Genomic DNA, 13,730 nt, shown 5'->3' on the forward strand with positions numbered 1-13,730 from the left:
TGTGGATGCGTGATTGCTTCATTGCGTCAGTAGCAACAGAATCAGAAGTGGATAAATACGCTCCAAGGCCACTACTTCAGATCGTCCTCCCATCCTTCAGTAGTAGGAAGTAGAGCTGTGACACGCTGTCTTCCCACATCACTTACTCCCCCCAAACCTCTTGGGAAGACACCTGTAGCTTACTCCCAGCTCTTGCAGATGCCAGTTCAGTTAAATGAATAACCAATCATGTTCATTATTCAAGCAAGGTTTTATGGGCAAGGAATAAGGTGGATATGTTCAACTAATCACAAGCACAAAGTATTCACACTCCTAACCACAAGACACATCTATTACACACCAGCGCCCACTTTCAACCCTCGTCCTCACTCACACACACACACATACACATACACACACACACACACACAGTCTCATTATTGTTTCTTTTCCCTTCCGCTCTCCCACTCACTCTCCTGGAGTGAGTTCCATCTTCATCTCAGTGAGGGAGATGCATGGTTGTGTTTTATCCCCAGGGCACTCTGTTTCTCTTTTTCAATTCTCTATTGCCTGCTTTTTGATTATCCACAGATGGGTTCCATGTCAGGTGGATACTCCCATTGGTCTGGGGTCTCTTTGGGAACTAGGGATTGGTTACAAGCATGGGCTTTAAGCAAATGTTGGTCTTTTTTTGGGGGGGGCCTGGGGGGGGTGTGTAAGTGGTTAGGTGGTTTGGTTAGGCTGTCATTTAATATGAGCTGTTGATATATGAGTTATTATTTAATTAGTTATTAGTGTTCTACCTTTAATTCTGATCATTGGTATCATACAGTCTTCACCTTTGAGAACACATGCACAGTGATGTACAGAACTGTGTGAGTTTCAGTGGAATATCTACTGTAGATCTAGCATCATGCTTAATGCAGCAAATGTTTTCAGTTATCCTTCCTTCATCATGGTGGTGTATGAAGTTGTTTCTGGTTTTGTTTATATGTTGTCCACCGATTAGCCATGTGGTAGTCTATATTTCTATTAATAATTCACGTTATATCTGGGTTGCTTTCATGTGGACTAAACAAGAGATACAGTGTAATGTATTAGAAGAAATAGCTACACACCCCACCATGATCAGATCAAAATCCATATCAAATCCATATCCTATACTATAAAGCTCTAACTTGTACTGCATCTTCTTTATATTGAGCAGTTTAAGAGAACAGGCTGCAGGTGGAGTCTGCTCAGTGTCGTTTTGCACACCCACCATGTAACTAGGCCATGTGCCAAGATTGCCACTTCAGCAGGTGAAAAGTCCAAGTGGCTCTCCAAAGTCCTCAGGGTCCAGAGCACTGCTGGTTCTTCCAGGTAGCTTGCATTCTAGCTGTGTGATCAAGGACCCGACTTAGACCTGCGACCATAGGGGACTGCAATTAACTACCTGACAGAATAGAAATCCAGCACTGCTCCAGGGCCCGAGGACCAGATTTGAGGATCACTGGTCTAAAGCCTGTCTATGTAATTGGCAGAGACATTGTAATAAGTAGGGATCATCTCTCCCTAATCTGTAACAGCCCACCACTTCCACTCATACTCTCTGTCATGCGTGACTGCCACTGCACCAGCCAGCTTCTGGAGCGTCTGAACAGATCAGACCCCCTCATGCCCCCCGGTGGAGGTTTTCTTGGATCTGACGCTCGGATGTGGTAACCGACAGCGATATTCCAAATTTGCAAATTTAGAGAGAGATCATACTGTTCTCGTTAACATTCTGTCAGTGAGGTTCTTCTGATAGCACTAAATTGCAGGGTGTAGCCCTCTGCTAAATAAATTAAACAGGAAACAATTCATAAGCAGTTCCAGTGGATTCACTTCTGGCAACAGTGATAAATTAAATTGGAACTTTCAGGTGAGCAGTCAGGCGAGACCAAACCACATTAAAAAGGAATGTCACATTGCCTTCCCACCAATAAATGTATTTACCTATAAAGGTTTTCTAATTATATTTTATTATTATCAGATTGTTGCCACTGTATATTTCAAAGCTAACCCCACCTTGTCCATCTGTAGCTCTAATGCTATTGTCACTATGTTTCCTCCTGAAACAAAGCCATTATTTTTCATGCAACACAAATGTGATTTGAATTTTTAAACACAGTGTGTGTTACCAGTGCCCTCTGGTGGTCTGACACCAGCGTTCAGTTGATGGCAAGTGAAAATACATTCTTGAGGGATGCCCTGTGTCGTCTCGGGGTTTAAGGCACAGCCCATATAACTGCTGTGTTCGGCCATCGACCATTTTTTGCATGTCACTTGTCATTTTTCTGTCTCTCTTTGCGCATGTAAACACTAATAAACAATACACTCCCAAACAATATGGTGTTGATGGATAAACCTTGACAGCAGATTTTTATTTTAACATCTCTATCATATTGTAATGTAATTTTCTTTTGTAAATATCTATGTACAATTACATAAATGTAGCGGTTAACATGGTCAAAGCACAGAAATAAGAACGTTTGCAGTTTGCATAAGGAAGGCACTTTATAACAATAAAAGATGCCCTAAAAGAGAAATACAATCAGCATCTTCACATGTACATTTGTGTTTCATATAGTTTGTTTCTTGTAGGATCAGAGGATTGGAAGAGAAGACCTCCTTGTCTTGATTTTGTATATAAAAAAAAGCTTTGGGGTATGGCTGTAGATGAAAGGCACTGCATTTAAACGTTCATATAATGTTTGCTGCTCTCCCAGGCAATTTCATGCTTAATCATTTATAGAAAATAATTAGCAGATAGAACCTTTGCGCTGGCAACAGCATCTTTGCATACTTTTAGATGTTTAATAGCTCCATGCTGCTCAGATAGAGCTCAGAGCTGGTTGGCGTTTCCTCTCACCAGCGGTTACTCTGAGCAGCAACTTCTAGATCCACGATTCGTGGCAGGCGACCACTAGCACCGCCCTCCAGGTATCCAGGCTTCACAGCAGGTGTATCCGAGAGCCTCCTCTTGCTCTTGTTCAGGTCTGGATTAAAAAACAAACATGTTAATCATTCTCACAAGAGGAGGCGAGCGACACCTTCCACCTAAACAGATGGAAAAGCACATATGAATTCAAGCTAGGACATCAGATTCTCACCTGAGATTGCCAGTAACATCTTGCGTCTGGCTCCAAAGGTGGAAACACCCACTTCCTTCAGATCTTCATCAGACAGAGTGAGGAATGTCTGGTAGTCAATCTGGATGAGTACAGATAGCAGTTACATCATGATGCTCATTCATAATGTATAACGCGTTTGGCTAGGAGACAAGAGTGTGCTTGTTTGCTTGTGTGTTTGGAGATCTGTGGTAAGCAAAACCAGCATGTTGCATGTGGAAGTGATGATGAAAATGTATTGCCACACTCTAATAAGTTTTTTTTTATAACACTCAGAAAATGATTGCTTGCAACTCTCTGCATGCATTTACCTCTTGTTGCTCAAACACATCAATGTATTTGATTAGGCCAAGTTGACTGAGCAGCTCAGGTAGGTCGTCTGTCATTTGGGGGGATGGGCTCCGCTGGCTGCAGGTAGACGCCCTCCTCGATGAACACACGCCCTCAAAGTAGCTGCTGAAGCTCTCCGCTAGACATCAAAGGTCAAAGGTCAGTGGAGAAGGACATGTGGACATGAGAAAGTGACAGCCACCACCTGCCACCCCCACCCCAAAAAGCACGCGTGTAACAACTTACAAGGTTTGTCGTTTCTGTTTCTGTTCACCGACGAGGCAAATGCAGGGAAGGAGGAGGTGGAAGAGGAGAGAGTAGAGGGAGGTGAGGAGGGGGAAGATGAAGAGGAGGAGGAGGAAGAAGAGGAAGAGATAGGCAGTGTTGAAGATGTAGAGCCACGTCTGTCCCGCCAGTTCTCTGAGTCGCTCCCGTTACACATCTTCCCTGTTGGAGCAGCCCATGACTAGAAAGAGAGAAATTGAGACGTCATTAAATATTGATTGGAGTTAGTGTCACACAAACAGCAGAACGTTGCACTTCTGTCACTCACTATCCCCTTCTTTCATCTGTCTGTGCCAGAGGTCATGAGACAAACATCGTTAAGCAATTAAAAATTCTCTTTCGCGCTGAAGGTTTCAGTGGACATAATACCCACAGGTCAAAAGATTTAATCAGAGAAGCTATTAATCATTTATCTAAACTAGTCTGTTGACTGACCTGTGATAAGAGCACTCTCTCAAATTATCAATGCAGTGAGCGTAGCGAATGCTTCCTCAAAGCTTCCAGGGTCTCAACAGAAAATTGAACTTGTTTGAAAAAAGCCTCTTGCTCTGATTAACCTAAATGAGTCTGCTTCTCCATCACTGGAGACTGAGCAGTCAGTGAGAAGCCGTTCAGGAGACTTTTAAAAAGCCGGGGAGATGAGCTGAAACAGGCTCAGGTAAACAGGTTGCCCAGGAGTGGCTGTGTTGACCAAGGCGATGGTATCAGACCCCAGGAAATTGAGCATACAAATTGGTGGTACTTACTACGCAGTGAGATAAATGCTTCAAACTGTTAGAGGGCAATACCAATAAATGAGACTGTGTTAGCGGCGCCACAATGGGGGTGCTTGTTTCACCACACCGCAACAAAAGACAGCTTTGGCAGCTCAAAAGAATCCAGCACATTTAGCAAAAGTATGTAAGTCAAGCCAGCCAAAGATGAAATTATTGGAGGTTCATTTCTTTTCAGTGTGTTAAAGCAGAGTTGAAGTTCATATTAAACTCACTGGTACCTGTTGCTGGCTGGCACCGGCGCTCAGGTAGGGTTTGTAGCTGCGGCGGCTGATATTGCGCAGCTCTTTGACAGCCTCGGCTGGCATGGACTTGGAAAAGCCGAGGCCACTCCAGGTGTCTGTGGGGGTCCGGACCTCAGTGACCACAGGCTTCCTCTGCATGGCTGACATAACATGCACAGCAGACGGAGGTAAAACACAAGCTTAAACCTGCCTTAATTACTTTTTAGGCCAACTGGAGTGCAACTAACATTTTATCTGCATAATATTATGTTAAAACTGACATGACAAAACTGTGACTGATTAAATAGCTAGTGGATAAGAGCAACATTAGCCTGACAAATGTAAGTTCAATATTCACTTTTCTTTTAATCCTGTTTTGCTCTCCACCAACTCCTGAGGGAAATATCTGCAGAGCTGATGGGAACTGCAGAGCTGGTGATAATGTCTGTGGTACTGTCGTTACCAATGATACCTTTCACAGAAACATAATCACTTGTAAAAGTATTGATTATAGCAGCTTGAAGGAGGAAGATTTGAAAGCGCACACGTGTAAATCACACTTACAGACAGAAATACCCACTCGGTACAGTGATTTCAAATTCACATTGATTCTCTCTGTAGCATGCAAATATGCTCACGCCTCCTGTCTGTCCATCATGAAAAGGCACTACAGGTTTTCCTCGTCTTCTCTGATGTTCTGAATTGAACAAGCTGGGTTCAGGTGTTAAATAATGCATCTCAAACAGAGCTTCTTCTTGCCAGCATGTGGCACGATTAATAAAGCTCAAATTGCTGAGACTGAGACAGACACACACACACTCAAATGACAAACAAGTGACCCTGGGCCTCCTCTGGCACCAAAACCAGTTCCATGTGCGAATGTGTGATAAAATATTGTACCAGCACTCGACAAAGAGTGCGATATCAACAGGATTATAACTGGTGGGTTTGTCATTTGTGTGCGAGTGTGTGTGTTTGTGTTTTGAGTAAATGTCCCATTCATATACTGGCATATGGGTGTCTTAATGACTGTGAGGCAGATGGCCCATTCAAACTGCTAATTCATAATCCCATAAAGCAACACTGAGGGAGTTTAGTACCATTTGGCTGCAGATCTTCCCAGTATCTCTCATTCTGCATGATGGATGAGGTGGTGCTTCCTGCGTGTTTGTGTGTGTCCGTGCATGTGTGCACACACACAGCTGTCTGGATACATGTGTGCGTTGTCTGCATTGTGTTCTGCCCCGTGTGAATTAAGTGGGAGTGCCAGTGCTACTCTATTATAACTTTGGCACAGTGCAGCCCATAAACAGGTCCCCTTCATCAGTTGTCTTGGCAGTGAGCAGCACTGAAATGGCCCCCCTCTATCAAACCCCTGCCTCTGCTCAGGATATTAATGTGTTGCCTCTAAAACATACTTGAATAAACCAAAAAGGCTACTTCATCCTGCCCAATCATATGACATTAAATCACTATTTTAACAAGAATATTACCAAAACAGGTACTTTCTTTGATCTAGTGTTGTTTGAGGAGATATAAAGTAGTTTTCCAATCTGTGCTCTCCTACGCTCCCAAGACAACAACTTGGTGTGTAAAAAGGTGGATGTTTGATGAGCAAAACAGCAATTAATTTGTGCCAAATTCGCTTGCAAAATGTGTTTGAATATATCTATCTGAAGTATAAAACTACTATATATCAATAAAAACTGAAATAGTTGCATAGCAGTGCTTAATTGTTGCTGCAAAAACCTGTGCAGAGCTCCTGAAACCACAGTATAACAGGAAGAAATATTAAACATGAAGGAGCACTAACCTCTGGTTGCCAGTAGTTTCTTCTTCTCATAGTCATAATCCTACAAAGCACAAACAGGAAATAGAGTAGGTAAATAATGCATGAAATTGAATTATTTTTTTTCTCTGGTTGCTGAGGAGAGGCAGGGGGAACCTAATTTACAGCAGGAGCAAACACTTGCATAAAACAACATTTCCTGCTGCTGTGGCGGTAAACTTGTTAATCCTCTGTGCAGTAACCTTTGAGAGGGAGAGATGACAAATAAGAGGGGAAGCAAACAAACACGAAAATCGATTCTCAGAATCAAATCTTACTGAGGTCAGGGATGTGCAAATCAGCAGGTTAGATAACACCACAAATAAAATGTTCCTTGCTGTTTTCAATCTATTTTGTCATCTACAGCTGGCATGAGATGATAAGGAGTTAATCTTGTCTCCACTCTCTCTCACTCATACCTTTTGTCCCTCTAGTAATTATCTCTAGAACACTATTACACCTTCAGTGTCATCTTCATCAGGTCTTTCAGAGGGTCACAGAGATTTGATCGTCTGTCTACTGAGGATAAGTTGTAGACAAATAAGGTTCTTCATAGTTGCAGTGTATGACTTTGTGAGAATACTGTGGAAAAAACAGACCTGTGATTCCTGTTTTTCCTCACCTCAGCCTTGGATGAGTCAGCGCGAACATCCTGAGCCAGCATCACGTCTCTCCTCAGGCTGTTCCTCCGCTCACTCCTCCCTCCCTCAATCTCTGCGTTCAGCAATCTGGCACATTCAGGACAGACACATGCATGTACGCACACACACACACACACACACACACCACACACAAGGTTAGGTTAAACTGTGATGGCTGTGTGCAACATTTGAGAGCTAGTCGACTCTTTTTCTCCCCGGAGCAACAACAGTGATATTATGGGAGGATTTCACTGTCAAAATGCTATATGATTATGTATTGTATGAAGGCAGAGCTGCAGCCTTGAAAACTTTTTTTTTATATTATCCTGAGAATCATAAAGGGACAGAATAAGTTACTCAGAGAGTCAGCGTGTGTGTGTGTGTGTGTGTGTGTGTGCGTGTGTGTGTGTGTGTGTGTGCGCGCGTGTGTATTTATCACGCTGTAGGGCGTTGCTCACAGTCATTTTGAAGACTCACCTTCCATCTGGGGACAAACCCTGAGTCTCCAGAAGGTTAATCACTTATTTCTAGGTTATGATACTTGATTTTTTGGTTCAGGTTGGAATAATACTCAGGTTGACATTAGGGTAAGCACTCAGGGAATTGAAGTAGGGCAACACAATCCCCTACGTCTATGAATGTTCACCTGTAGGTCAGCGCCTGCCCTGTTGAATGTCGTCTGCCCTGGCCGAAGACCTTGGCAATTTCGGGACCCTGGAGACTCCCTCTGCGACCCATCAATCCCAACCTGCAGATGTTGTTGTTCACTGCATCACAAAACTCAGATGATGAAATCACCACAATCTTAGCACTCTCATCCTCTGATTGGCCAGACTGGTCCTCATTTTCTAGGATCTGAGGAGAAGGAGAGGATACAGTGCTTTTGGTTTTCGTAGAGGTTTATCTGTCAGGCAGGATTTATCGTGTGCTCATAGCAGCTGGACTATAAACACTACACATACCTTCTCCAGTGGCCGGCTGTCTGTTCCCTTCAGTCCTGTCCTCCCCTCATCAGTGGAGGTGGTGAGTCCTGGTGGAGGTGAGGGGCGATGCTTGGTACCAGTCAGCATGTCTGGAGCAGGATCAGGCCCAGGGCCTAATCAAAATGAAGGGCACATGATGATAATATATATTCCCACACACCTGTTTCTCTGCATATTTTAAATGTGTGCATAAAAGACAGCCTGAATAAAAATGCAAGAATTTTTTCAAAAAAAAGGACACGTAAAGATTTACAAAAATTATTAACTGAGATATGTAGAAATGTTGCCATATTGATGAACAGAAATTGAACGAGACAGTGATGGAAACAGAATCTATAATTATGTTGTCAGGCTGATTCTGCTGCTTCTTCTCTTTTATTTCCGTCAGTGTTGATACAATGTGAGAGTACTTCACACCGCCCACTTGTCTCCATGTCTCACTCACCAGATAACCCAACATCCAAAAATAGTGCTGGATCAAACCACCACACAGAAGTAAAACATCATGAGGGACCTTTACTGACAGGAGAGTTGAAGTTGCTGTTTGTTTGCCATTGTCTCAGGATGCTCACATTAATGTAGATTAAGTTATTTTTTTCCTTTTGCCAAACCAAGATGTTAATGTGAATGTGACATCTTTCAAATGTTTCTCATGCTGTAATTTTTTCCTTGTGGAAAAGTGACATAATCCAAATAAAATCTGGTGCAGTGTGTGTGTTTCAGCTCCTTCATCTGGCAGGGTAACAGTGTACTGTCAGCTACAATGTCTTTTTTGAGCAAAATTTTAAAATTCTAAACATAAAATACTGTCTTTCCAATTTCCATGACATTTGGATGGAAACACACCTACACAGATACATGCATGTGTGTGAATCCTCACCTTGCTCCGACAGACGAAGTTGCTGCAGCAACATGTTGAGCCAATAATTGGTCAGCCCGCTGCCGGCTAGCATGGGGTCAGGGGTCACCTCAATTACCTTGGCAATCTCACAGGAATCGAGCCCCAGGAGCAGGCGGCGGGCTTCATAAAGACAGGAGATGTTCCTTTCCAGACCCTTCACCACCACTGACTGACAAATACACACCAACACAGAGTTGTACATCAGAATTCAACTCACAACAGCAGGGGAAAGTGGTTTTACATAAGAAATCAAAGTGAATATTCAAGAAATATTTCAGCAGACATTTCTTATTCAAGTGCATATGAAATAAGCAATGACAAACTCTATAGTGTAGCTCTACATTGAGAATCAATTTTAAAAGATTGGACTGGTAGCTAACAAAACAACAAAATGACTATCTCTATTCAGATGGTGACTGAGACAATGAGAAAGCAGCAACGCTACGTGGATAAAACTGTACCTTGCTGGTCTGCTTTACTTTGGGCTTGACACTAATGAAGACTCCCAGGTTTTGCATCATCTGAGCCAGTTTACAGGGATCTGCCTCTCCATCTTCACGCATGTCAAACATCAAGCACACAGGCAAACAGTCCTACACGTGCACACAACAGATAAAGAAAACTTTTGTTGTTATATCAGGAACAAAACATATTGTAGATCATACTGTAAATTATAGAGACACAAGGGCACTGAAACAAGAGCAAAAAATACATCTTGACATGCAGGCAAACAGGAACACGTGCACCTGCAAACTCTCAACAACGTTCTTTATTATAATTCTGCCTAAACAAAAAGAACGCCCCACTGTACCATGAGCTGCTGCCGAGCCAGACACACGCCGTCAGGGCTGCCCTGGATGAGCAGCGAGGGAGGGCTCTGAGGAGCGCTGAGGTCTGGTAAGATGATCTGGGTCTGGGTCTGGTGCATGACGCTCAGGAAGTGAGCTCCGTTTTGACCCAACAGGAACAGATGCTGCTGGGATGTCACATCCAGCTGGCTGCTCACTATACCTCCTGTGACCTCTGACCCCAGCAGCAGGTCCATCAGGATGCAGGTGGCCTTCTGTCAGGTGATGGTATGTACATACATAACATGATATACAGTATAGTAAGTACATTGTATTCAAATGTGCATCAACTGGATTCAGCTTCTCTAAAATGTTTGATGCTAACCTTGACAGCAGCTGCGTTGCCCTGCAGGCCCCAGACGGTGCAACAGCTTCCGTAAAAGGGGGGCTGAGCCTGAGGTTGGGCTGGCACGGCCCTGAAGTTCACACTGACCCCCAAAGTCTGCACTACCTGCTGGATGAGCGGGGAGCCTGCATCTGGTAGAGCCTGGGGGACCAGACTCACTGGGAGGTCAAAGGTCAAGGACAGCGGCTGCAGGTCCTAGCACAAGGAAGATTGTGCGGACAACAAAAGAAAGAGCGTGAGATGGAGAAGAAACAGAGACACATAGGGGCGGGGCAAATGAAGAGATGTGAAAGACAAAGACAAGCAGAGGCTTTTTGACAAATATACCTGTCTTCTTTGTGTCAGTCATGCTATTAATCATTCTATTGATCTCTGTGTCTGACAGCAGTGAAGACTCTGAGTTTTGAGACAAATAAAAATATATCTGGGGTTGTCTCTCCTCAGATTACATATTGACCACTTACTCTTATCTTCCTCCTAGCTTCCTCCACTCCCTCTATGGGACCAGCTATGGAGACCTGGTAGGAGTGGAAAAAATAAATTACATTTAAATGAAGTTGTTTTCAGTTTCTCCTCAAAGCAGCAGTCGGTGGCACATTAAAATGCCACTTTAGAGATGGTTACCTGATTGCTTTTATCTCCCGTAGCACTGTGGCGGTTGGAGTCAGGGAAATGGATGTGACAGGATGTTACCTCCATCACTTTTTTTATGTTTCCACCACCTTTCCCAATAACGTGGGAGTGCTCTGTGTAGGCCACGTCCATCTTTAGAGTCACCTTGTTCACCTGGATTTCATATAAACAGATTTGGCGTCATTTGTGCAGATTACAAGCTACTTTTACATTCGAACAAAGTGATTTCTGAAATAACTTATTTTGCGGTGAACCAATAAAAATGTTGGAAAGATGTACAAGTATGTCTGCATCTGTACATTACTGACTGTCCAGACAAATGGCACGACCCCTCACCCTGGTTTCCAGTACTTCTAGTATCTTCTTTTTGGCTTCCAAAACATTGTCTCTCTTCCCCTCCACCTTAACATGTGGATCTGGATCAAAATAAAAGCTCAGTTTAACTGTAAAGTCCCAAAGGGCCGATTTACTGTATTTAAGAGCAAATGAATTCATTTGTGGGAAGAATAAAAGAGAAAAGACCAAACACTGATATGGCATGTGCCTGACGTATCGAGGGTTTGTCACCTTTCTTTGACTTTGCTCCAATCTTCAGCTTGGATGGCCATTTCACCTGAGTGTTAGTTTCTCTCATCACCTGTGGAAGCACAAACAATAGGAGAGAGTGAGGAAGAAAGACGGAGCCGTCATTGTATGCAACAAAGATACACACACACACACACACACACACACACACACACACACACACACACACACACACAAACAGTCGGGACACACACATCCAGACACAACAGATCTGCTCATCTAAGAATACAAAGCCTCATTTGCATTTCAAAGGCTGCAATCATCACCTCCATGAAACCAGTAATCACCGGATGCAGAGTATGGAACAAATGTGACGGATGCTCTCGCTGAACTCTAAGCTACATTTAACCAGGAGGCTTTCTGCTCTGATGATTACAGGTGGCTGTCACAGAGGAACCTAGCTGAAGTTTCTTTGTTATTTCATCATTTATGAATAAAATGTTTCCAAGTGTGGAGTTTTACTTACTCTCTCAAAAAACTCCTCGCCTGTCTCAGCGTCGCCACGCTTTGGAGCTGAAAGACACAGCGCAAGCAAACAAGAAGATATAGATAAAGATAAACAGTGTGATTTGTCTCATTGTGCTGGTCAAAACACCATACTCTTCTGTTTACAGCACAATAATGTTCAACATCAAGCATATGTGCAGTAAACATTTAAATGTTTACTTGGCTGAAATTTGCCAAGGGACTGGAACAAGAGGTTGCCTGGAACATAAACAATTTTAAAAGGCCATCGCTCCACAGTGACATTTACAGGGTACGGGGGGAGCCCAGGAACGCCCTTACCCCCCTCATCACTATGGGTTACGCTGGCCAGAGCTGAGGAATGGGAAGAGAACAGTATGGGGTGGAGAGAGAAGGTGGTGTTTGGGTGGGGGGCAACCACAAATTAGCCTAGAGACAGCTAATCACATTGATGGCATTTGCTGACGCAAAGACCTCCCACTTGACCAAAAAATTAAATAACAGCTCCAGTAATCAACAAGCAATGTACAAAAAAAAACAAAAAAACAAAAAAAACAAAGAGATCCTCAGCTCATCAGAGTGACATCTCAAGTGCAGTGTGACAGATTATCACCTAACAGGGTGAGATATACAATATTTACTGCCTGACAGAGGCTGCTCAAACAGCCACAATAGCACAGTCCCAGCTGCACATACATTAAAACGACCCACAGTTATCAGAGCTGAACCTGCTCGAGCGCTTTCCCATCAAGGGCCCATGTGAGGACAAACAGACAAACATCAGCCTCTATCTGCAGCAGTAGCACACTGTCAGAAAGAGTTTCCCCAGTAACACAGGGGAGGCATTTGTCATAAACCTGCCAAGCAGTGATAACTAACAGAGGCAGTTACCTCTGCTTCCCAGACAGGAATGATAATAGCTAAAAAGACTCCTGAATGCATAAGCTGTTACAGGTCATAAATCATGATGATACAGCAACAGGAGTTTAGTGGATGGCAGTTATACTGATGGTGACAACAAGGGAGCAGCCAGCTGCAGGCCAGGACAGACACACAGGGTCAGGTAGATAACAAGGGCTGTGAGGAGGAGAACACAGGGAGGCCTTCATTGGCGTAAGCAACAGAATAAGTTTCTGAAAAAAACAGTGCCAGTGGAAAACCAAGGAGTTCAGGTGCATGTAATATAACATTTAACATCTCATCTCACTCACCATACAACATGTTCTCCAGCTTCTTCCTGTCGATCCTGAACCTCTCCTCCACCCACTCCGGGTCCAGACTCTGACCTCTTGCATTCTCCTGCACCGGCACAGAGCTTCCTCCTGCGTCCTCCTCTTCCTCGTCCTCTTTTTCCTCTCTGTCACATTGGGCCTCACTGGGCTCAGGCTTTGCCGCTGAGCCGGGTTCTACGCTAGTTTCCAAGTCAGGCTGCTGGGGTGCTACGGTGGCCAGGACCGGAGAGCCCTCCTCGGTGGTGGTGGTGGTGGCCATAGCAGGACTGAGCCCTCGTCAATGTTTGTGTGTGTGCGAGTAGTTTGTGTGCATGTGTGTGACCAAGGAGACCAGCAGGGAGAGAAAAAAGGGGGGAGAGGGGCAAGAAACACCCCCCTGTGCCTTTTCTTTAAATCCCCCGCCCCCTTCACTTAATTTAGTACACAAATCTGACTCTTTCTCTCTCCCTGCAAGCTGTTTGAAGCTTGAAGGATTTGCTGCTATGGCCTTGAATCGCGCAGAAGGAAAGTCACTTCTTTACTACA

The 13,730-nt window shown here is 43.9% G+C and overlaps 1 protein-coding gene across 1 annotated transcript; it reads right to left on the bottom strand.

Moving 5' to 3' along the window:
* Positions 1 to 2,766: 2,766 nt before the first annotated feature.
* On the bottom strand, positions 2,767 to 13,464 carry LOC111226434 (protein bicaudal C homolog 1-like). The gene is made up of 19 exons (XM_022751577.1): positions 13,185 to 13,464; positions 11,975 to 12,021; positions 11,491 to 11,560; positions 11,260 to 11,339; positions 10,915 to 11,076; positions 10,755 to 10,808; positions 10,270 to 10,485; positions 9,908 to 10,159; positions 9,558 to 9,689; positions 9,076 to 9,265; positions 8,175 to 8,308; positions 7,859 to 8,067; positions 7,194 to 7,299; positions 6,557 to 6,596; positions 4,741 to 4,904; positions 3,704 to 3,927; positions 3,443 to 3,584; positions 3,114 to 3,213; positions 2,767 to 2,999 (listed from the first exon to the last, which is right to left on the bottom strand). Exons 1-19 carry the CDS (start codon positions 13,462 to 13,464, stop codon positions 2,869 to 2,871), a joined length of 2,733 nt encoding a protein of 910 aa, XP_022607298.1. The 3' UTR covers positions 2,767 to 2,868.
* Positions 13,465 to 13,730: the final 266 nt, after the last annotated feature.

Source organism: Seriola dumerili, unplaced genomic scaffold, assembly GCF_002260705.1.
Source record: "Seriola dumerili isolate Sdu_G_001 unplaced genomic scaffold, Sdu_1.0 BDQW01000160.1, whole genome shotgun sequence".
Classification (NCBI taxonomy): domain Eukaryota; kingdom Metazoa; phylum Chordata; class Actinopteri; order Carangiformes; family Carangidae; genus Seriola; species Seriola dumerili.